The sequence below is a fragment of the Watersipora subatra genome, chromosome 1, assembly GCF_963576615.1.
Source record: "Watersipora subatra chromosome 1, tzWatSuba1.1, whole genome shotgun sequence".
Taxonomy (NCBI): domain Eukaryota; kingdom Metazoa; phylum Bryozoa; class Gymnolaemata; order Cheilostomatida; family Watersiporidae; genus Watersipora; species Watersipora subatra.
This window is the reverse complement of record NC_088708.1, coordinates 42,268,811-42,294,018: the sequence shown is the minus strand read 5'-3', so window position 1 is coordinate 42,294,018 and position 25,208 is coordinate 42,268,811. Positions and strand designations below refer to the sequence as shown.

At 36.1% G+C, this 25,208-nt stretch overlaps 2 protein-coding genes across 2 annotated transcripts; both read left to right on the top strand.

Moving 5' to 3' along the window:
* Positions 1–263: 263 nt before the first annotated feature.
* Positions 264–12,135, top strand: LOC137387757 (uncharacterized). Its single transcript, XM_068074266.1, has 7 exons — positions 264–334; positions 1,033–1,209; positions 5,033–5,124; positions 8,992–9,043; positions 9,974–10,132; positions 11,738–11,813; positions 11,989–12,135. The coding sequence occupies exons 2-7, from the start codon at positions 1,037–1,039 to the stop codon at positions 12,133–12,135; spliced, it is 699 nt and encodes a 232-aa protein (XP_067930367.1). The 5' UTR covers positions 264–334; positions 1,033–1,036.
* LOC137408353 (coiled-coil domain-containing protein 158-like) lies at positions 10,097–23,734 on the top strand. Its single transcript, XM_068094853.1, has 16 exons — positions 10,097–10,132; positions 11,738–11,813; positions 11,989–12,087; positions 12,712–12,888; positions 13,997–14,128; positions 14,488–14,646; positions 14,786–14,874; positions 15,155–15,269; positions 16,666–16,899; positions 17,588–17,737; positions 18,060–18,283; positions 19,084–19,189; positions 19,831–19,959; positions 20,088–20,237; positions 21,324–21,532; positions 23,083–23,734. The coding sequence occupies exons 4-16, from the start codon at positions 12,769–12,771 to the stop codon at positions 23,195–23,197; spliced, it is 1,932 nt and encodes a 643-aa protein (XP_067950954.1). The 5' UTR covers positions 10,097–10,132; positions 11,738–11,813; positions 11,989–12,087; positions 12,712–12,768; the 3' UTR covers positions 23,198–23,734.
* Positions 23,735–25,208: the final 1,474 nt, after the last annotated feature.

Genomic DNA, 25,208 nt, shown 5'->3' with positions numbered 1-25,208 from the left:
AAATTGGCATTCAGCGCTGCGCTGAGACGTCTAGATGAAGATTATAAGGCAGCGGCTATGACAACGAGCTAAGCTACTTGATGCCTACTCCATTATGCAAATATCTTTATATTATCGTGCCTCTCTTTCTATGAATAGTAGTCGGCAGTATAACATTGTTTACAACTCAGCGTCCCTATCGCTAGAGTAGCGCTCTAACAAGAATGTAAAACCAGTGTGTGTGGATACTGATAGCTGATAGCTTGCTAGTTGCTCTTTCTAACGATTAATTTGGTCAGGGGATTGCGGAGGGCACCATCAGGTGTTAGTGCTGCACCACGGTTGATGTTCTTTCGTAAGCTTTCAGCAGACTGCTAACTATCATTGGGCTGCATTTCATTTGTTTCTATGAGTATACCTATCGAAAGAATAATTATTTTGTAATTGATAGTTTCAGATTTCCAGGTAATTTTAGTAATAACATTAATTGTTGGTATCTCTCTGAGTACTTCTTTGTGAATTGCGAAACCTTTCTTTTAGGTTTAGGTGTAATTCAGTCAAGTACAAATTTATTTTTGCTACTGTATTATATTTATTTTGTTGTGCTTGGGATAACTCTGTTAAGATGGTATTAATTATGCTATGAGTGTGATATCCACACGGCTAATAGTGTGACGTTCAGTACATTTTTAGTATAATGTTAACTCTATTAGCTGTATCATGTTCACTCTATTAGTCGTATGGTGTTCATTCTAGTAGCAGTAAGCTTTTTACTTTGTTAGTAGCATGGGTTCTATTAGTAGTATGATGTTCATTCTATTAGTAGTATGGTGTTTACTCGATTATTCATATGATGTTCACTCTATTAGTTGTATGGTGTTTACTTGATTATTCATATGATGTTCACTCTATTAGTAGTATGATGTTCACTCTATTAGTAGTATGATGTTCACTCTATTAATTGTATAATGTTCACTCTATTAGTCGTATAATGTTCACTCTATTAGTCGTATGATGTTCACTCTATTAGTCGTATGATGTTCACTTTATTAGCAGTATGATGTTTGATACTGGGTTGGAGTTACGCTCCAAAGAAATCCAGCTACGTCGAGAGCGTGCCGAGCATGAACTTCAAGAGGCACGTAAAAAGCAACGGATGCGTCACAACAGCGCTGGTACGCTGACACCAGCTAGCTGTGAATCAACACCGAGGAGAGGTCTTTCACCAGGGTATAACTACCGTGTGTGCGGCTTCCTCCGTGTGCTGCTCGTGGCGTGTTTTCTAGCGCCATCTAGTGCCATCTAGCTCTTGTCTATTTTCTCTTTTCTAGTCCACTTTATTCTAGGTGTGGCCAGAGGTTTCGTTTTGTTCATATCTCCATTTGATGCTTGCCTTTCCTTGAGCTGAGATTAGGTTTGAACTCCACACACCTGCATTTCACTATATTTATTACAGTAGGAGGGTTGGCATTACAAGTTATCTAGGAGCAGGATTTCACTATATTTATTACAGTAGGAAGGTTGGCATTACAGGCTATCTAGGAGTAGGATTTCACTATATTTATTACAGTAGGAAGGTTGGCATTACAAGTTATCTAGGAGCAGGATTTCGCTATATTTATTACAGTAGGAAGGTTGGCATTACAAGTTATCTAGGAGCAGGATTTCACTATATTTATTACAGTAGGAAGGTTGGCATTACAGGCTATCTAGGAGTAGGATTTCACTATATTTATTACAGTAGGAAGGTTGGCATTACAAGTTATCTAGGAGTAGGATTTCACTATATTTATTACAGTAGGAAGGTTGGCATTACAGGTTATCTAGGAGTAGGATTTCACTATATTTATTACATTAGGAAGGTTGGCATTACAGGTTATCTAGGAGTAGGTTTTTTACTATATTTATTACAGTAGGAAGGTTGGCATTACAAGTTATCTAGGAGTAGGATTTCACTATATTTATAACAGTAGGAAGGTTGGCATTACAGGTTATCTAGGAGTAGGATTTCACTATATTTATTACAGTAGGAAGGTTGGCATTACAGGTTATCTAGGAGTAGGATTTCACTATATTTATTACAGTAGGAAGGTTGGCATTACAGGTTATCTAGGAGTAGGATTTCACTATATTTATTACAGTAGGAAGGTTGGCATTACAGGTTATCTAGGAGTAGGATTTCACTATATTTATTACAGTAGGAAGGTTGGCATTACAGGTTATCTAGGAGTAGGTTTTTTACTATATTTATTACAGTAGGAAGGTTGGCATTACAAGTTATCTAGGAGTAGGATTTCACTATATTTATTACAGTAGGAAGGTTGGCATTACAGGTTATCTAGGAGTAAGATTGAAAAAATCTTTTGTTCTCTCGTGTTCCAAGCAACCAAGGAGATCGTCTAATCTAATAAACGCAGCGTTCTAATCACGAGGCTTACAGCATTCTTTAAATTTTACTATCAAAACGTATAACTTACATAGTAAATGTTCGTCTTTCTTTTATTTCCCTCCACTTGCTGCTATTGGATAGCATTTATCCTTTAGAGATATAATAGTATATCTGGATGGGCTGACACTTTTTTGACATTAAGACTAATGTGAAGGGTTCAAAGCAGAAGTTATATTTATGATAAAAATATTCAATAATGACATTCATTCAACCAGAACTGAGGGAGAATCATATGAATGATTCAAGTTTCTTTTTCGGTTTTTATGACTGGCTGTGTAGATGCAAGGTTGCCTGAAGTTGTTCGAAGTCTTCCCTCCTTAACAGCTGGGTATTCTACAAGCGCCTTTGTTTTGCTGCCATCGGCTTGTTGGAAGTAGTCATCCGGACATCGAATGTTTTGATATTCTTTAAATCTCAACCAATTTCGAAATCTCTCACTCGGAAAATGATGGTCTGTGTTACGGACTTCCTCAAAATAATGTTCGTTTTCAAAGTCGAGCGGGGTGGGTACAGTATAGGCCCGCGATATTTGTGTCAGCTGCTCATTTTCTTCTATAAGGTAGTCTATATACTCACACACCAGGGATTTGAGTTTGCCACGCTGCCGGCCGTCTCTATTGGACACGATATAGCGACGCTGTCGTCGGCTGGTATAACTGGGACCTGGAGGCGTAGTTGCAGCTGGAACTGGAACGCAGTGAGCGCTGCCTACTACTTCATACGTTTGATTCTGTACTGGTTTTACTGGTGGGCAGGTCTCCTTAGGAACGGATGCTTCCTGTGTGGTCTATAAAAGAAGAAAAGCGTATTCCTTAAAAAACGGCTCTTACTCAATGCTAAGTTGCTTCAAACATTTTTCCATAGTTCCATGTTTTATTTTTATACCATTTTACGCTTCAAATCTGTAAAAAATGGCAATTTCATTCCATTTGATAGAAATATTTGCTGTGATTTTTACTGTTAATGGCAGTTTATTACTATTCATGACAAATTACGAAAACAAGCTACATCTGGTGCTAGAAACAATTGGTGTTACAATTATGACTTCTTAGTCACTGAGAATGTCACTTTTTTCTTCAGATTCCGGTGTATTTTCTTACTGCTTACTGAGTTTTCTTTGTATGACCCGATGGTATTTCACGTCATCTATGCCTTTGTAAAGTTTGAATGGGCTAAAGTTTTCTTTTGCGAGTGGACACATTGTTACCTGCTGATCAATACCCATAACTTGTAAAGTAACTAGTAAACTTTGCAACATTTGACAAAACCACAATGTTATTGCTTACATTTATAATCTAACAACGGAGTATTATAGAAATATCGCGTGGAAAACTCCTGGTGATACAAATATTGAATAATTCCTGTCTGAGTATTTTGTGGTATATTGAAGCTGTTAATAGGTTGGATCTGAATATACTTGTGATAGTTAGTATGATATGTTGAAGTATAAAGAGTGCTTAGCTGTAGTCAATCACTACAAATTCATTTCCAACAAACAGAACTGCTCTCCTCAGGTGACAACTTTAGAGCAGTTGTCACCTGATGATGGCAAATTTATATCTGTTTGAAATATGTCTGTAGTGATTGACTAACGGCTAAGTACTCTCTGTATGCCATATTATAGTATAGGTATACCATTGATATTGAACATAGATTATTGAAAACAGATTTTAGCTAAAACCTTCTTAATCTGAAAGTATTAACAATAATACTGTAGTTTTCTTCAGGAAATCTGATGAATTTTTGCATAAACATTCCTCGTTTTATCTATTAATGGAAAAGCAAAAGATAGAATGTTTTTGCATTGACTCACTGCAAGTGCTAACCTTGTTATGGCAATACTCTGCTCTAAAACCGTCTCTTGGAACTATAGAAAACACTTAGAGGGATTGTTTGCAAAAGAACACTTAATATTTACTTGCGGTGGGTACGAAAATTGACTCATCTCTGTATAGACTTCTTGTCGTCCTAAAGTTAAATCTATTGGTTGTTCCGCTGTTTCCTGTGTGCTGTCTTGGTTGGCAATAACTGCGCTAAAGTCTTCTTCGCTGCCATCAACAGGTAGTGAACCGTCTGCTGGAATGGCTTTGACACTCTCCAGTGTGGTGTATGTGAGATTGCTGGTGTTTTTCTCAGACTCCATAGCGTCCAGACTCTCTGCAGGCAGTATAGAGGCTGTGAAAAGCTGATTTTGAGCATCGAATTCAGATCCTGGCCATTGTATCATAGACTCCTCCATCTTCAGCAAAGTTGAGGTCTTTGCTGTTGCGTTTGAACGCAGCTTTTTGATTGTTGAATTTTTCATAAACAACCTTTTACGTTGCTACACGTAGTTTGAGTATCATCTTCTTTCTCTCCCTCTCTTTGTTGTGCTCACTTTAAGTATTGTCTCCTCTTACTATAAAATTCAGCTGCCATAATTCTAACATTGCTGCGGTATTAATTATGGAGTTGTGCTTTCATTGAGTTTGAGATTTTGCTAACCACTAAATCCTTAGCCAATACAATTTATCAGTTTTGTGATTATTTAGCTCAGTTTATGTAAAATGGCTGCTGGAAACAGTTCTTGAATTTATATATACACATATTGTAATATATTTTTAGGAATTTCCCATTTTCTACTTCGTCCAGCGATGACGATGATGACATTCGACAGCAGCGATTCAGCGGCAACTTATCACTAGTTACAAACAGTGGTACGTCTTTATTTTTAAGAGATTCTTTATTAGTCATGCAGTTTACCTGTTATTCTTATCAGGTTTCTTGTTTGAATAATTAAAGGTTGACTTGCAACAAAATTCACATTACAGTTATTTGATATCAAAAGATTCACTATGTCTCACTCTGTTGTGTTGTATGTGCCAATTATGTAGAAATGTGATTAAAAGCTCTTAAAAGCTCAGAAACGAAAAGCCGCCGTGGATTGGATTCTCTTTATTTCTCTGATGTAGTCATGAAATTTATTTATTGTCTTGTCACGTGATGTTCTCACGTGAATTGAAAGACCAATAAAAAGCTCAATATAAAACTTATCGTAGCACTAGTTTATGACAAACACTTCGGGTTTTACCGAAGACCCCGTATCAAATATACCGGTAGATGCTCGCTACTTTACAGTTTCGGTTTGGTCTAATTGGCAAGTCGTAATCTGATCATGTGACCCAATATTTCGCAAATAATTTCTGCAGCACTTTGCGATTATCACAAGTGACCAACAGGCTCGTCATGATTATTAGACAATGATATGTACTCCTTCAAGCTAAGGTTAAAAAATTAAACGAGTTTTTACAGTAAGTTATAAGATATCAGTGCTAAAAGTGACAGCATTACAATGACGATAAAACAGACGCGTAAGAACAATAGACATGGTTTTATTGAATGTGTGAAGTATATTTGTAAAAATATTTCGACGAATAAGGTTGCATGAAAGTGTAATCAGAAACCATCTACCACAGCTACGTCACATTTGAGCCGTATTGGAAAGGGAATCCAAACTACGGCGGTCTCGTGTGGCTGCGATTAACTGTTCGCTTTTGAACTTTTAAGGGCTTGTAATCACATTTCCACATATTTTACACCTACAACACAACAGAGTAAGACATGGTGAATCTTTTGATATCAAATAACTGTAATGTGAATTTTGTTGCAAGTCAACCTTTAATTTCCATATGTTGCTACATGTAAATTGCTTACGATTGACAAGATAAGAAAACCCTTCAACATATAATGGATAACTTCTTTCATTGGCGCAATTTGTCAACTATTGCTAACACGGGGCTTTTATAGGGTAAATCTAGCAATTTACATACAATATTTACTAATTTAATTAGAATATTTCATAATTTAAATCTAATGCAGCTGTGATATTGTGTTAAGTTACGGGTTTCCTACAGGTTTAATTATATCACTGAAAAGACAACTTATAACTATTTTTGTTGTATATACAGTCTATTTATGATTTTCCAGCATACGATGTGAAAGTCAAGGAGATATTTGTCTCTAAAGCGATTTCCAATTAATGGCGTTCCAAGTTTCTGGAGTATTGCATTTATGACTGTCAAAGTGCTGAGGCTGATATCAAAAATTAAAAAGAAAGCATATAATATAAAACATTTTAACAACAAATAGTTATGCTGAGTTAGTTTACTTAGGTAGAGTAACCATCCGTATCCTGTATTGTTAGACCCACAGTTCCACTCGCTCGTCTTTAACTTTAAGTGAAAATAAAACCCATTTTTGCTCGTCATTTCCTTATTACCTTATTGTGACATTTTTATCATATTGCATTCATTTTATTGCTGCTCGCACTTATCGGCTGCATTTACTAAAAGATTATCGTCGTTTTTTGAGCTCTCTAACAAATTTAAGGCATTAAAGTGTATTCTTTGAGAATAAGTGAACCAACCAACATACCCGTGGTATGTTCTAGAATGTTCTAGAACATACCCATGGTATGTTCTAGAATGTTCTAGAACAAAATGTGTTTCTAAGTAAAGATTTGAGCGTATCAAACTGGTTGTTTTATGTCACTGAATCATGACTGTCATGTAGAAATAAGTGTAATAAGACTGAGAGATTAAGCATGTCTGATGAAGCTAATCCCACGACCAAACGAACAGAGCGAAGTTTGAGAGTTTTTATGATAAATGCATGTGCACACAGCTTACGAAAATTATTCATCAACAATGAGACGAACCCTTGTTTTGGAATCTCATCAACAAATTTAACCATCGTTTTGTAGAGTCGTTAAAGTATAATAACGATACAAAACACATTTAAGCCTATTTAAATATGTTATCAAGTCTTTGTAAACCGTCGGCATTATCTTAAAACTTACCCATCTGATCGGATTATACACAAATAGAGAGATTAATTTGGACGAAAATCGCCACAAAACGCTTGAAAAGCTTGGTTTAATAAAAGTTAAGACCGGCCTACGATACGCCAATAAAGCCGTGCGACAGATAGTAGAACTATTTAGCAGTGCGCATTTCACGAGAAAACCGTGCTCATTTCACCAGTCTATGGCATTGTTTACTTGTAATCGAATTTATTCGAAGGTTTCTGTAATAAACGTAGACCGTTTGAGGCGTAGACCAAATTACAGGTACGAAATTGTGGTACACAGTTTATCAGCCTATGTTTTTTGTCCAATCACCGAAGGTTTCATTATTTAAAATGTTAGCCGAAATTCTTTACAACTTATGTACAAGCTAGGGCGGAACTACAACGCCCCTTTATGACGAGAACATTTTTTATTTTGCTGCAGTTTCAGACGCGTGAATGCTCATACTTGCTTTCTGTTAAAGATCGCTATCAAAACCATTCTACATTCAACGCAACCCCAACTTTCAAACTGTGTATAGTACACAGTAGCTTGCCATTTTACTTCTAATTTTGCATTTCGAAGTTATAATAAACATATTTCCTTATTGTTGTTGAATTACATACATTACAGTAGATTAGGCCTACAGCTTTATAACACTTGTATAACAGCTTTTATTTTGCTGCAGTTTGCTGAAGTCTTCCAGACGTGTGAACGCTCATACTTGCTTTCTGTTAAAGATCGCTATCAATACCATTCTACATTCAACACAACCAACTTTCAAACTGTGTATAGTACACAGTAGCTTGCCATTTTACTTTTACTTATGCATTTCAGAGCTATAATAAACATATTTCCTTATCGTTGTTGTTAAAATACATACATTACAGTAGATTAGGCCTACAGCTTAAATTAATATTTTTTTATCATTGTAAAACAGGTTTGAGATAGTAGTAGATTAGGTGTGGTTTTTTGTGTGATTAGGTGTGATTTATTATTGTATTAAACCAAGCTTTTCAAGCTATTTCTAGAACATTTCTATTTCAATTTCTATTTCAAACAAGTCTCATTTACACTATACTCTGTCAATTCCTGCTGAGAACTACTTTTTCAACAACCAATAATACCCTTTCCTTTTTCCATTATCACTTTGGTCGTGGGCTGTATGACAGTGGAATTTCTAGTCTTTTAAAATGACTCATAATTTTGAAATCTTGCAGTTTCCAGCCATGTTTTTTAATGCTATAACATCAGTCAGGAATATTATTCTTACAGATACAATAATATTAGCATATCTATTTTACATCTGCCTGCTAAACCTGTATCACCTAGATAACAGTAAAACAGAACTGAAGCTCACACCGCTTGCTAACATGTGTGAAGACGGTGGTCTTTAACTGATTACAGTAGATACATGTAGTAATCAAACGCTTGCTGTGTGGCACACAGGATGACCTCTAAAGGTATAAGCCGACTAGACCCTTAGAGAGTTTTATACCAACTTTCATGTGCTGGAAGTAGTGATTTGTAGGTTGACATTACTTGGATATCTATTGCCCTTGAAAACCCTCAAAGATTCGCTAATGCATTTATACCTTGAATATTACATTTTATTAGTAGCTAGATTCCACCAGCAAAAAGCATATTTATGGTTAGAGCGGGTAATCGGCAGCTGATTCATTCGGACAACTCGTGTATCTCTAGTCTTTATTTCACTGTATACATTTCTCTATTGCAGCTCAGCAGAAGGAGGTGGAGCGGTTGGAAGAGAAAGTCAAGCAACTAAAACGGTAACGCATCACTCAGACCTTTACTGTAGCTCTAGTGCCTTATTACTCAGGCTTTTACTGTAGCTCTAGTGCCTTATCACTCAGACCATTACTGTAGATCTAGTGCCTTATCACTCAGACCTTTACTGTAGATCTAGTGCCTTATCACTCAGACCTTTACTGTAGACCTAGTGCCTTATTACTCAGACCTTTGCTGTAGAACTAGTGCCTTATTACTCAGGCCTTTACTGTAGCTCTAGTGCCTTATCACTCAGACCTTTACTGTAGCTCTTGTGTTTTATCACTCAGACCATTACTGTAGATCTAGTGCCTTATCACTCAGGCCTTTACTGTAAATCTAGTGCCTTATCACTCAGACCTTTACTGTAGATCTAGTGCCTTATCACTCAGACCTTTACTGTAGATCTAGTGCCTTATCACTCAGACCTTTACTGTAGCTCTTGTGTTTTATCACTCAGACCATTACTGTAGATCTAGTGCCTTATCACTCAGACCTTTACTGTAGATCTAGTGCCTTATTACTCAGGCCTTTGCTGTAGCTCTAGTGCTTTATCCTTTAGGCCTTTACTGTAGCTCTAGCGTCTTCTTATCAAGGCTTACACTGTGAATCTAGCGTCTCCTTACTCAGTTATTTACTCTAACTCTAACTGTAGTCTTTACTACAGCTTTGGTGCTTTATCACTCAGGCATTTACTGCAACCCCATTGCTTTATCACTAATACCTTCGCTGTACCTTATCACTCGCGGTAGCAGCCCTTCAGGCTTGTATTGTTTGTGACTGAGCCAACACAGTATTTTTCAATGTGTCAAGTAGTATCATTTGTGGTTATCCAGCAGCCTTGTCATCATTTCTACCAGCGGCAGAAGACTTGTCTCCTTTCTACACTTCTCTTTATACCTTACTATCTCTTGAGCTTGTAACTGTATCAGGGAAGTGGATGAGTTGGAGGAGGCAACAAATGAGCTGCAAGCAGAAAAGCGAGCTATGAACAGACAACTCCTTGAAAGCAAGGATGAGTCAGAAGACCTCCGTATACAGAATAGCAAGTTACAAGAAAAGCTGCGTATTAGAGACCAGGAAGTCACTTTGTATGTCTATCTATCATATCTGCATCTATTGACAATATCCACTATCACTGTGTTTCAGTGCTTGACATATCCATTTTCTGTACTTACCCTAACTTACATGTGTGTACATGGTATACATGTGGTACATATGGCATGTATGTGCACATGGTATACATATGGTACATATGGCATGTATGTATGTATGGTATACATATGGTACATATGGCATGTATGTACACATGGTATACATATGGTACACATGGCATGTATGTACATATGGTATACATATGGTACATATGGCATGTATGTACACACGGTATACATATGGTACATATGGAATGTATGTACACACGGTATACATATGGTACATATGGCATGTGTGTACGTATGGTATACATATGGTACATATGGCATGTATGTACACATGGTATACATATGGTACATATGGCATGTATGTAGTACATATGGTACATATGGCATGTATGTACATATGGTATACCGTAAATTTCGGCGTGCAAGTTGACCGGGCGTATTAATCGAAGTCCAAAGTTTGGTTTAAAAATCCTGGTTTTAGCATGTACCTGCCATATAGATCCGCCCCCTTCTCTGACTCAAATTGTTTGATCGCTAATAGTTCAGTAGGCATCTGAACGATACGTATCTGAAGAAATGGCATTCAAAGTCGCCATCAGCGAAATTGCCCATGTTTTTTTGTGCTGTCGGTAATACGTACAACAATTGACAAAAGAATGAGAGATGGATGACAGTTCTAGTGAAGATCACAAGGCACAAGAAAAAATAGCTATATTTCACTATCGTATTGGCCCGTCTCACCAAAAGAACGAAACAGCCACCTTTGATAATGTGTACGTTTTTACAGAAAAGCAATACCGCAAAACAGATTGCTGTCAGGAATTGTAACTCATGTATGAGAAAAAGAATGGATGGATGATAGTAGATGTGTCAAGTAGATTACCAATGTGTGGGCTTGTGGGCAGATACTACGAAAAAAGTATCAAATTTGAAAAAATACGTTATTCCAGAAGAGAATCCTCGTCATGACAATTAGAATGGTGTGAAGAATGGAACTTTGTGTTTGCTCTCATGTTGAGTAGGATTACTAGTATTTTACTATTTTATGAATAAATAGCTATATGTATATCTATTACGTGATCTATTATGTTGCGCTATGTGTGGCTCCTTTTAACTCTGTTGGTATGCTATTGTCTACCTAGGTGTGTTTCATAATTACTCTGATCGCTCCGTATCTATTATTGTAGAAGGTTTTTACATTAGAGTAACCTTGCATTTATCTGGTACATGTATCTGTAGATTTACATTTATCCCGTATGATGCAATCTTTTTTCTCAATTGCCAACAGTAACTTCAGACAGATGAACGGAAGGGCACCTTTCTTATTAAAAGGGAGGAGATTTGCGTTGTTTGTCATACACGCCTACAATGGTCTTCTGTGTAATTTTCTAGTTAAAAAACAGGACATGTGCCAGGCATAGTTACCAGTATGTGTAGTAAGTAATAACCCTCTACAGGTGCTGTATACTCTGTCAGTGGCTTAAACTTCTCTTTATGCCGTGTCATTTGTACTGCTTTATGATAATAATTTAGGGAACTCAACAAGAAGTTAGAAATAGAACTTACTGCAGATGCTGAGAAAAATAAACTTCGACAGGAAGCTGTTTTGGTAAATATATTTTTCTGTAATCGTTTTTCCAAGATTGTTTGCAGTGTTTTAGACTTATAGGAACAGCTAAGCGTGTTACCAAGCTTTACCGGGTCTCTTTCTATGTTGTACTTGTCAGAGTAGGAGACGCTTTGAATAACTAGCCAATGGTTTTTAATACTCATGCTTCGTTTAGCTTGAGAGCAAAGTGTCGAGGCTGAACGAGGCCAACACTGAGCTAGAAGGAAAGTTTGCATCTGTCACGGCGCAGCTAAATGCCAGACAAGACCAGCGGGTGAGTTGCATATTCTACACTCGTGTGGCATGTCTTGATTATACATGACCAGTATGTTTGCTGTATATCTTATGTGGAGCATATTTCTTTGGGAATTTTTCCAGTACAAATTCGATAAAAAAACAAAAATTGGGCAGTTTTTGTTTCGAAACTAAAAGCGATAATCTTGTCTATTTCAAGTAGTAATGTTGAGTAAAGAGAAGGAGATTCAATCGGTTCTTTGACTCAGTTTCTCAGTTTTATATTAGTCACCAATTTAAGTACTAATGCTAGAGGTTCCATAGAGTTACAACACATCACTAGTCATGCTATCATAGACATAGAGGTAGATCACAGTGGTAGACGTGTTACTATAAACATGCTCCCATAAACATGGAGTTACCCTACACTTCCAGACATGCTACCACAGATATAAAGTTACAGCAAAATGTTGGATATGTCGCCACAGGCAGAAATTAGATATGTATTACATATGTTACCACATACATAGAGCTACTCCGTGATGCTAGAAACACCACCATAGACATTCCACCATAAACACGCTACCATAGACATAGAGTTAAACCATAGTGCTAGACATGCCACCACTGACATAGAGTTATACAATAATGTTTTGTGCTGCAGAGGGTATCTGGTGACACAAAGACTGCTTTTGGTGAGGTGTCTGCCTTGGATGCTGAAATGGTGCAGCTGCGGACAGAGGTGGCTCAACTGAGGAGCAGCGCGGAGGCAGAGAGGACGACCTTCATGGCTGCCATAGAAAACAAAAACCGTGAATTAAATACTGAAATGGCTGAGAAGGTAATATATGTAACAAACCACATCAATTATGTGTTACGTATGCAAGCAGATACTACAAGGGTTAACAGTTGAAATCAAGTGTTATTACTATGATCTGTCTGGCAGTACACATACAGTACTTATATAAGATGTCTTGTATTGATTGATATAATAACATACACAGGTTGAAACTGTTGAAATGCCTTCTGGTTGTATTCATTTCAAGAGAGTAAATTCACAAATATGCAGCCATTGACTTGAAGGTTAAATTTTTTAGATTTATTTATGACATATTTTGGGTCTGCTTAGCGTACAAACAAATCCATTTTGTGTAGCAGTTGACATATTGTAAAACTAAAGGTGTCTTTAAATCAGTTGAAGTTAGACAGCCATTAAACTTGACATTTTGTAAATCAGTGCTGTAAATCACTATGATTTTGGCTCTTGAGAGAAAGTGCAAATGTCTACTCAGAATAGTCAACTTTTTAGGCGAGCCCATCATGAAACCTTTTTTGGAAATGATCAGCAAAAAAAATTTTTTTAAAGTTCTGCTCATTAAATACTAAAAGAATTAAAATTAAATTAGCAACAGTACGCCAGTGTTAGGTTTTCTTCTTCCTGTAATAAGGCTGTTTGTTGTAAGTGTTTCTTCTTTCAGGTCTCGATTTATTCAAGAGCTATTTTTATAATTATTGTGTAGGATATAGTTATATGATATATAGTATAATGGCTTTAGTATGAGTAGTAATAAAATATAAATACTTACAATAAAATATTAGCAATTCTTAATATAAATATTTTATTTATAGCATTATGGTATTAGTATTTATATTATAGTATTTATATTATAGTATTTGTACTATATAATCACAATGATTCCAATTAAGTGTGCTCAGTGTGTCTAAACAAGATATAGTTTCATTTTTGTAGTAAAAATAAATTTATCATTTTTATAGGAGGGAAGACATACATAATTTATTGTTGTCAACCCAACATACTTTTTAATTGTTCTGATGTTTAAATTTTTCAAGCATACACCTTGGATTAGCTTTATAAAATGCTTGCTTGCATACATTATGTACCTGGTAATATATTTAGAGTGGTATGGACTATTATAACTCTGTTACAGGAAAGTGCAAAGGCTGCTCTCGATGAGGTGACCAAATCACTTATGCTCCTACAGGACGATATACACACTAGTTATATTACTCTCTCCTCTCATCAGGAACTTCTCTCTAGGGCTACTGAACAGGAGGATAGGGTGAGACAACTCTGTTTATTTTTCTCTGACTCCTCTATTCTCATTCTTATTAGGTGACTAAAATGTGTTATATTTGATTCAACAATTCAAATAGTAGTTTAACCAGCACTAGCTGTTTTCTTGCACGGAGCTAATTGATTAATTTCAAGCGAATGCTTGCCTCTAGCTAGTTTGCAGCAGGTAATAAGTTTGTGGTAGGGTAAGATCAAGGCCGAAAGTTTAAAAATCTTTTATAGATTGATAGCAGAAAATGGTTGAACAGCAAAAGTAATTGAGACAAAATCTATTCATAAATCTTTAATATTTTCTTCCATGCACCCAGAACATATCCCTGCACGCATTATGGTTCTGTCTACTAGATGCATAAAGAGTTGAGTTCTGTAAGAGAAAAACTGGAAACATACAGTAAGGAGGCTGTAGAAGCCAAGAACATCTGCTCCATGCAGCAGATCCTTATCAATGAGAAAGACCGAGAGCTCAAGGACAAGGAGAAGGAGTTGAGAAGCATGAGGAGAGATGTTAGTTGTTCTCTCTTGACGCTATAGTGTAGCTAAACAAACTCATGTTATTTTTGATCGGAGTTGTCCAACCATGATCATTTTATGTCATGTTCACTGTGATGGTAATTCATCTCTAAATTTATCTTATTTATCACAGCTGGATGGCAAGTCTGAAGCGCTTTCCAGTGCTAATGCGCAGCTACAGCAGTCTGCAAGGGAGAGGGACAGAGATCATGAGAGAATCCGGTCAGTATAGTATGATAAAATTGTTAATATTGTGAGGTAACGGTGTGGTTATTGAGGGTAAAATAGAGAGTATCATCTAATATCTATGTGGATACTGCTAGTTAGCAATGCAGGTCCCACAAATGATTGTCATGTGTAGACATGGCTATCATGTGAATAACTTACTGTGGTTTTGTAACTAGTGTGAGGTTATACCGTACAGGCAGCATCAGGTCTGCAGTATGATAATTGTTTTAATACTTTAGAATGCGCATTTTAATAGTATTTATTTGTTCTGTAGAGGAGAGATGATGAACATGTCTCTGCGTCAGGAGTCGCCTACTCGTAGTGACTCTATCAACTATAAAACTATGTTTGATGAGTTGCGGTTGGATAAAGAGCGAGAGAAAGCTACAGTATGTGTTTGCAGTAATATTCATAGTCTTTGTGGCTGCACCAGCATTGTTAGAGCTTACAAAATCTATATACATGTATATAAATCTCAGTGATTGTCGTCTGTAGGTCCAGTCATAGCGATAAAGTTTTAGGAATGGAAAAACCACTTTGCACTAGAATTGAACTCTGAAACCCCAGATCTGCAGACAGGCGTGCTATCCACTACCGCCATACTATGGAATAATAATGCTTATCTAAGCACGCTAATAATCTAGCATGCTTGAAGATCATGATTGAGTGAGAGATCATGAGATCTTTAAAATATTTGAATAATAGCTAAAACAGATTTTTTAAAAACATTTCTTACTTCTTATGCTACACACTTGCTCAAGATTTAAAACAGTTTATAAACAGTAGCAGGTAATAAACAGTAGCAGGTAATAAACAGTAGCAGGTAATAAACAGTGGCAGGTAATAAATAGTGGCAGGTAATAAACAGTAGCAGGTAATAAACAGTAGCAGGTAATAAACAGTGGCAGGTAATAAATAGTGGCAGGTAATAAACAGTAGCAGGTAATAAACAGTGGCAGGTAATAAATAGTGGCAGGTAATAAACAGTGGCAGGTAATAAACAGTGGCAGGTAATAAACAGTGGCAGGTAATGTAGCTGCCATTGGCTAAGTCTCTTTACTCAATGAATTTGAGTAACTTAAGCTAGTAACGTAAACTAATATTTTAATGTTTACTATAATAAAAGCCGTGTCTATCTGAAGCCGGCTAAAAGCGTTAGGAAAAAAGATTACACCTCACAGGAATCGAACCCATAGATTCAGATGCACGGACCTGAAGCCAAGTGCACTTCCACTAAACCATGCAGCCACCTTGCTACACTTTAGAATTATTGTGTATATAATCATTACACCTCATGATCTCTCATGGGTACTGGACTGCATGCAAACGTATTTTAACCAATCCCAATTAACTGGACATACGAACGACGACAGACAAACACTTTATTTTATATATATATATATATAGATTATTATATACCAAGGTATAGTACACTCAGTTTAACATATTACATGCTGTGTTATATACATATTATATACCAAGGTATAGTACACTCGATTAAAGTGATGTAGAACAAACTATTTTTAAATTTTAATTTTTTTAGCATTCAATGATTACAAACACAAGCAACTCTTTGTAACACGAATCTGCATCTATTTTAGGAAAAATCCGTTTTTGCTTGTTTCATTTCACTTGTTTTTAGTGCAGAAAAGTATGTGAAAAGTAGATAAAATAGCAAACATATAATTTAGTGTGTCATAATAACTACAACATTAATTGATATATAAAATACTGTGGTCTGTATCATAATAATAGTTTAATGTAGCTCGAAAGTCTGTGTTGCAGTCAGATCAGCTGATCGAGAGGCTCAAGTGGGAGATATCAACACTGGAGGAGAGGCTACAAAGTGCCAAGGCCGATCTACAGGATAAAGTAAAGCTGGAGACAAACTATTTACTGTCCCAAGGAGAGGCGGACAGGTTCAGGCAGGAAGCTGGGGATCTGGCGAGAAAAGCTACAAGACTGGAAGAGAGAGTTGAACATCTGCAGAGAGAAACTGAGCGTTTCAAAGACACCAAAGTGAGTAAACTAATTGTGCTAGTAAGTGATACAATGTATGAGCCCAAATGTTAACCCGCTTATATTGTGTCTTGCTTATGGTGACTTCTGCCTATTGAGTAGGGTTGTTATTATAATAAATATTATTATTGAGGGTCATCAATAAACAATAGTCTAAAGATTCAAAGTTTGAACTTGAATTCAAAAGTTTGTTTTATTTATACTTTGAAAGTTGGTTGAGCGATGCTAGCTTTAGTTACTTTAAATTCTTTTTCAATTTCCAAATTGAAATACAGTAATGAAAAATCAGAAACGAATATTATTGGCTGAGCAAAGGCACGATCTGATGAACATTGTTACCCACAAACCGTATATAATAATGTACTCTCACCAACAAACCACCCTTTTTTTGCAGCCTCAAATCTGTGCTTTTAGTTACAACTTCAACATTAGTGAATCTTTATGTAGCACTCTAAATAACTGTCAGTAGATTGCTAACACTATTTTCAGATAAGCTGATTATGAGGTCTATTATGCCTGTGATATATCCTGTATTTTAATTAAGTAGCGTATATTTCAAATTGTTTTATTTTTGCAATAAATTAAGTAAAGTTGTATATACTGTTTTTCTATGTTGTCTGTATCACTCACTATTTTTAACTAAAACATATTTTGCATGAAATTTATTGTTATTTGTTCCGATTGGCAGGTTGAAGTGGACGTAACTAATCAGTCACTAAGAGATGAAAATATGAGGGTAAGAGAGGAAAACTCTTCACTCAAGTCTCAACTGGAATCAATGCAGAGGGAGTTGTCTGGCTACAGTGTGACTAGGGAGGAAATGGAGGCAGCTCTTGCTGTATGTAGGCTGTCTGTGTTTTGTTCAAGTTGTCTTCACCACGCTGAGCATATATACAGCAAGCAGAACTTGAACATTGTCTAAATAGTTTACTTGATTTTTAAAATGCGTCACCAAAAGTAGATTGATGTAACAGTAATTACTGGAAATATTCTTATGGTTAGCTGTCGATCATTGCTTTTGGCTCATCTATAGTTGTAAAATCAACACAACTTTTAGTTTTTATTGCATACTATTATATTATTATCTTATATTTGTACTTGCAATAGTCTGAATATAGCGGTTATTGAAGCTTGTCAATTACTGTTAGTCACTTGTTTAGACTGCCAAGCTGACAACAGATGTCAATGACATGACACGACAGGAGAACGACAACGAAGTGCAGCTGGAGCGTAAGCACAAGATGGTGCTCTACAGACAAGCGAAAAGTCTTAGGACAGAAATAAATGAAAAGAATGTGAGGTTGCGTGACTTGGAGAGAACAAGCGAGAAACTGAAAGCTAAAGTTCTCAAACTGAAGGCAGAGAATAATGCATTAACCATTCGGTAGGATGTAGGTCAGAGGTCATGTAGTGTTTTCTCATGAGTTAAAGTTATCTTACATAGGCTGCCTCAGTGAGGCTTAATTTGCTAACTGCAGTTGGTTAGAATGTTCACAGTTCATTCTATTAACATTGTAGAAATATTATTTATGATCTGTCACCTACGTTAAAAAGGATAAATAAGTTGGTCTCATTTAAATGAGGGAATCATCACTTACATTTGCCTTTGACCAAATTTCATCTGTCTGAAGACATAGGTGACAGAATATTTCTGCTTGTCTTTGTTTACCTGGAAACAGGAAAAAATCGATCGATGAATATTTTGCATATACCTTATGCTATATATAAGTCTTTTCTTTGTGAGCAAATGTCCACTCATTATTTATAGTCGTCATAGTACATTCACTATGTACATGTGTGTAGCCATGCAGTATCATCATAGTACATTTACTATGTACATGTGTATAGCCATGTAGTATCATCATAGTAAACTTACTATGTACATGTGTATAGCCATGTAGTGTCATCATAGTACATTCACTATGTACATGTGTATAGCCATGCAGTGTCATCATAGTACACTTACTATGTACATGTGTGTAGCCATGCAGTATCATCATAGTACATTTACTATGTACATGTGTATAGCCATGTAGTATCATCATAGTAAACTTACTATGTACATGTGTATAGCCATGTAGTGTCATCATAGTACATTCACTATGTACATGTGTATAGCCATGCAGTGTCATCATAGTACACTTACTATGTACATGTGTATAGCCATGCAGTATTAATGTGTAGGTTGAAGGACAGAATATCAGTAGACTCTCAAAGAGCATGGGATGTTAATACTGGTTTAACACAAGCTGATGTTTATCAAGAGGAGGTGAAGCAACTCCAATCACAGGCTAGTAGACTACTTACAGTTCCAATGATTCTATTTTTTCTCATAGTGGATGCTTGAAAACCAATGAGTCAATGTGAGAGTCTCTTTATTACGTCATGCAGGTGAATGACCATACTAAAAAGTTTGTTACTTGCATTGATATGCCAAAAAATTTCCTAATTTTAGATGAAAATAAAATACTGAATCCAGTCATGTTTTGTTATTGAAATTGAGTTGTGATACACTGTAGTAGTTTGTGTTCTATAGCCCCTGAATATCCTTAGAAAATATCTGAGAGGGATGTGGTTTATGAATTTATAAAAATAATTTCATAACTTGCTACAATACGAACAAGCCGACACTCATCTGTGATAGTCTGTGCTGTTTTTGAAGCTGGATTTGTGTGTAGGTAACAAACCAAGTGCTATAGTTTACAGTTTGCAAGGCTCTCAGCTTGCTTTTACATGCTGTATGTGTCAGCATTAACTATCAGAGCTAATATAATTGAATTTAATCGGCTGATGCATAGCTCACAAATTATTCAGTTGTGTATCTGGGGTGCAATGGATAGTGAATAATGCCTTGAGTAGTGTATGGTGCATTAGGTAGTTCATAGCGCCTTAGGTTTTGCACACCACTTCATGGGTAACTGTGTATGATAGTTGGAGTCAACAAATGATAACATGGAAGCTCAGGCTAGGAAAGCAAAACTCCGAAAGCAGGATATCAGTTACTTCCAGGGCAAAGCAGAGGATTTGGAAAGAAAGAACCGGCAGCTCAGTGTAAAACTGGTACGTCTTTTGAGGAGTTGACAGACAGCAGTAGCATGATGTGATTCAGAGCTGTCATGCATCTAGAATAAACCAACAATACCAGTTACAGCCGGTATCATTGTGACTGTTTGTCTGAAATCTTTTAGAATGATAGTCAGCTGATGGTAGAGGCAGCCGAACGAACTGCTGCTGACCTTAGGAACCACGTGGCACAACTGACTCAAAGGTTGCGACAGTATGATGAGCTGGAAGGCAGCGCTGAGATGGCCATGGATGAGCTGCGCACCAGCGGAAAGGTGGTATATTAGACACACATATATAGCAATAATTGTCACAGGGGTATTTACACAGATAAACTGACAGTTTTGATTTGAGTGAAAACAATCTAAATTTTTCTGTGTGCCTTTAGATTACAAATCTAGGTGAGAATATAGCATATTTATTATTAATCAGATATTCTTACTTCTGTTGCTCACCAATTTTACTCATCACTTTCCATGCTTGTTATACTTAGTGATTCCTTGTGGTGAACAGTGCAGAAATATGAGGAATATGTTTTACTACGAATGTGTTTCTTGCTTCAGCTGATCTTTTTCATAAGGGCTGTCAGATCTACCTGTAGCATGTATTGTCAAGTATAGCAAGAACCTGTCCATCAGTTACTAGGAGGTTATGTCTCTAGTGTTTTTTCACCTTCTGTGGGCTCTTTTAGATTGCTTTACACACTGCCTTGGACTGTCGCAGTTGTTCCTTGACAGTTCTAATCTGTTTTAGATTCTGTTTTTAGAATTTGTGTGTGATATATTTGTGATGTCATAATGAGGTTTTAATGGCAGTAAATGTAGTATAAGTGGAAGTGTTATAATTTAAAGTGTTTTACTAAAGGATGTTTTTGCCCCACGAGCTGATTTGTGTCTTAACGTATTGAATGAAAAGTTGGGTTGCCTTAGTTGTGCCTCTTACTGTACCAGCACATGTCATGGTTCAACTTTCAAAAATGTCGAGTGGTGATGACAGGAATGCATCCAACCTTAGATTGCTCTCTTCTGCTATTAGGCATGTCTCCAGTCGTAGAGGTTCTGTTGCCACTGAACTCAGACATGTCCAGACAAGATCACAAAACCATTGCTTATACAACAATGTTCTTAACAACATGCACAGTCTCTGCTTCCAGCAAGCTAGGCAGACATGATACTCAGTCTTTGAAGGATTGCTTACTCAATTTCCCTTTGTAAAGCCTCTCATAAGGAAGAAGCTTTTGGCACTCAGACTAACTGAAGTTATACAATTAGATATCTATCAAAAATATATGTGTATCTGCAACAATTACCTTATCTATTCCATGTGCTCATCATTTGTATTCTTTTTAAACTTGACATCAGAAAGAGAATAGAGATCTTGAAAGGGAAATTAATCACCTCAAAAGGAGACTATCGTTGGCTGAGTACGACCGATCAACTGGCAGGTCTTCACCTCGATCTCGCTCAGCATCTCCTACGTGTAACCACCCTCGCAGCAAGAGGAGCCACAACAGATACAGCGGAGAGCCGCTGACGGACTATGAAAAGGATAGACGATCCTTAACAAGAGCGTAAGTGCTCACACCAGGCATCTTTCTAATAGGTCTAATTGGTGTTTCAAGGTACATACTATCTGCTGAGCTAGCTGCAGCATGATTTATACATATTGTTGTTTGCAGAAGAAGCAAAGTGATGGGACATTTGATCGCACCTTGAACTTAATTTGTCTTGTCTAAATTTATTACTGACCAGCTACTTTAGCTTTTAACAGTAGATCACTACTTGTAGGGTTTTGTTTCTCACTGTGATTGGTCAAGCCTTTGGTTTTATTTGTCTTTTCTCATGTTTGATTCCGAACAGTATACTATTATTATTTGCATCTTGAAAATATTTAAAGGAGCTACCTCTTCTAGAGATTTAACTTGTCTGCTACCCTGAACATGTTTAGAGATGGAACTTGCAGTCAAATTTGCTGAGAAAATGCTATATATAATTTGGATAATAATATAATACAATATATATACTAATATAATCAAAAGTATAATAATTCGTAAATTATTTGTAATCAAGAATCTTTTTAGTTCTTGCATTAGCTAATAATATTTGTTTTGGACCCAATAATAATTCTCTTGTAACATTCTTTACCTTTAAAACAACCCATTATTCGCCAACATTTAAAAGTCCTAATAAGAAATGGTGGCGTAGTAACACTAACAATTGTCCGAATCAATGTGCAATTACGGTTTTTGTCTGCTCTCGGTTAGTTTAATTTGGCAACTCTCACCCACTCAGTGCAAGTAGATTGTTAATTGCTGTCACAGATATCGTGGCCTTAAAATTGTTTATTGTTAATGCTTGGAGTTTTTGTAGAGAAGGATTTGAGGCAGTAAGTTCTATCTAAAAATGATCTCGTGCAAGTGTAACTTACGCTAGAGATCCCGATTCAATCCTTTATCAGAGTGGCTTTAACAAAAACCTTCAGATGGATCTTTGTTGGTTTTTGCTAGCGTTTACTTGTCTGAAGTCTCTGGTTCGCCGTAAATTCCTAGCAAAGCTTTACTAAGCTATAGATATTAAGGTAGTCAGGTTGATGACTGGAGCAAGTAGTATTAATTATATTTCTCTCACTGTTGCTTTTAAAATATATATTATCGGTTGTTAATTGTACATTTCTTTAAGGACTTCTCATTTAAATGAATCCAAAAGCTGATTTTTTATTCACTGAAAGAAAACATCAAGAATTAATTTAGAATTAATTCTAGAAATATGACAATTAACATAAAATGAACATTTCATTCAAGTTATCACAATGAGGTTGTTTAGCAAGGCTCTTTTTTGGTTTATCATCACTTATAACAACAATGACACGCCATTGCCTAATATATTTGGTCATTTGCTGAATTGCTGGAGACCAGCAATTCAGCAAATGACAACATTTGCCGAATGACAACAAAGTTAGATGTAAATTATATCAACTCTATGCAGTACAATTTTGGACAGTGCTCAACAGTATTATATTCATGTAGACCTTCTGTAGGAGATTTTCTTTTAAAATAGATCTTCCTTTACACTTATTGGTCTAAACCAACCTTCGGTTTATTCCAACTGATTTCTATTGCAGTGCATGGGCTGTGCTTGATGACCACGGTATGGGGCCTCCAGCCGATCAGCGTGTCTTTGAGAACCTTGATAGAATATGGCGAAGGAACGCGAGCAGACCGACCCGCTATCTTTAGTTATAAACTATAATATTTACTTCAAAGATTTTAGTTGTTCATCTAAATGGAATGTAGGCTCCTAGGAAGTTATTACATTAATAATCACACTGCACAATCAAACTTTCATCATCGGATGCATTTTGAGTTAGTGGTGTCCGTCGGATGGCTTTTTCTGTTAATTAGTATGCGTTATTCTATGAGATGACTTTTAGTGATAACACTTTTTTATTGTTTCCTCTTCTCCGATGTTATTTTATTTCATGGAGGTTAATGCTCATATTTATTTGGTTCACCCGTCCAGTTAATGTTCCAACAGCGGACCAAATTATGCTTTTCAACCAACAATCTATTTATACTTTTGTGGCAACATATCTTTTTGTTCTTAGCTTTAAAGATCACTTGTAATTTAGGCTGTTGCTGGAAACGGCAATCATTTATAATTTGCTTCATATTCTCACTCATTATTTTTCTTATATAGTGTAATTATTATTTTAAGGTATCTCTTTAAATTTCAACTGTTCCGGGATGAGTATGTTGTTTTGTTCATGGACAATATTTAACTTAATATTTCTGTTGTTATATGATACAAATATTATCATTGATATTTAGATTGTGTTTTCATTGTTTTTGTATCAGCTCACAATTTAACCATTACTTATAGTTGAACAGAAAATCTGAAATTTCTCACCGTTTGCGGATTAAGCAAGCAAATGATGTCAACTGAAAACACGGAATTGTAAAATGTTGCTACTTGACTGGATCAATTGTTTCTTAATTACATTATTCCGCTACAGAACTTGTTAGAAATATCACTTACAACCAAGTAGGCTATGGACCGGAGCAGGCAAAAGAGCTCTAGAAATGATGTTCCGTTGGCACCCCTTTTCAGTGGCAATTTCTGCAGTGAATTAGACTAATTTGTGTATGGAGAATTCAAAACTGAATAGTTGCCGCAGCTGCCATTCCCACTTCTATAAGAAATTTGATAAAAACAATATTTTAGGACTTATCTCCCCTGTAAATAAGATTCTTTCCATAGAAGCATCAGATTTGCAACTTTTTATCATAATTATTTTGCTGTGATTTAGGATGTCATTGGTGAAGTCAAAATTCATCTTCTATCTATTTTCGAACATTCCATATCCTACGATTGTTACACCCACATGTAAACTATATACATGTATATACGTATATGTACATGTGTGTGTAATTGTATGGTTTAATAGCTTTATTTTACAAAAAATTCAAAACACTATAATTATGTTTTATAACTTGACACTGATGAATCATAGAAAATAATAAGATACAAGATAAGTGCATTCCTGGTTTGAGCTTTGACATGACTTGTGTAGCCCACATACAAGGCTCTCAAAAAATTAATTTGATAAACATTGACTAAGCGCACAGGTCAAACGCCTAGTCACTGTGTAGAAAGCTGGAAAACTACTTTTTAAATAGCCTGAAAGGTCTGTTTCCAATGGTGTATGCCTTCAAGTTATCTGCAAGGGCTACTAGATTCACAGAACATATGCTATCGGAGACTAACAACAGCAAAATTGAGCTTGTTATGAGAAAACACAGTGAGGTGAGTGAGTATTTTTTTTAGATTTGTGGTACTTTACCACTCGAACATTTAAGGTGAGATAACGGGACTTATAATTATTCTATAAAATAGTTATGTGATTTAATTACACAATTAATAATTATTATTAAGATGAAAGGAAGGCTGACATGGTAATGTGTGCAAACCAGTAGTGGTGGCTACTGATCAAGATGCTTGTATTCAGTTTGAAAAATAACTAAATTTCAATCCAGCCAGGCATTAATCATTAGTTCTGCCCTTGTTTATCAAATGGACAAATCATGTGTGTATTCACTCTAGTTTATTGGTTTAAGCTGACCAAGTGATAGTGATTTCTCCAGTCAATGTTGTCCTGGCAGTCATTTAGCTACATGAAGAGAGTCGAAAACCTGCTACTCATGATACACCTTGTCAAGATGAAGACGAGCCACCAAAAAAAATCACAAG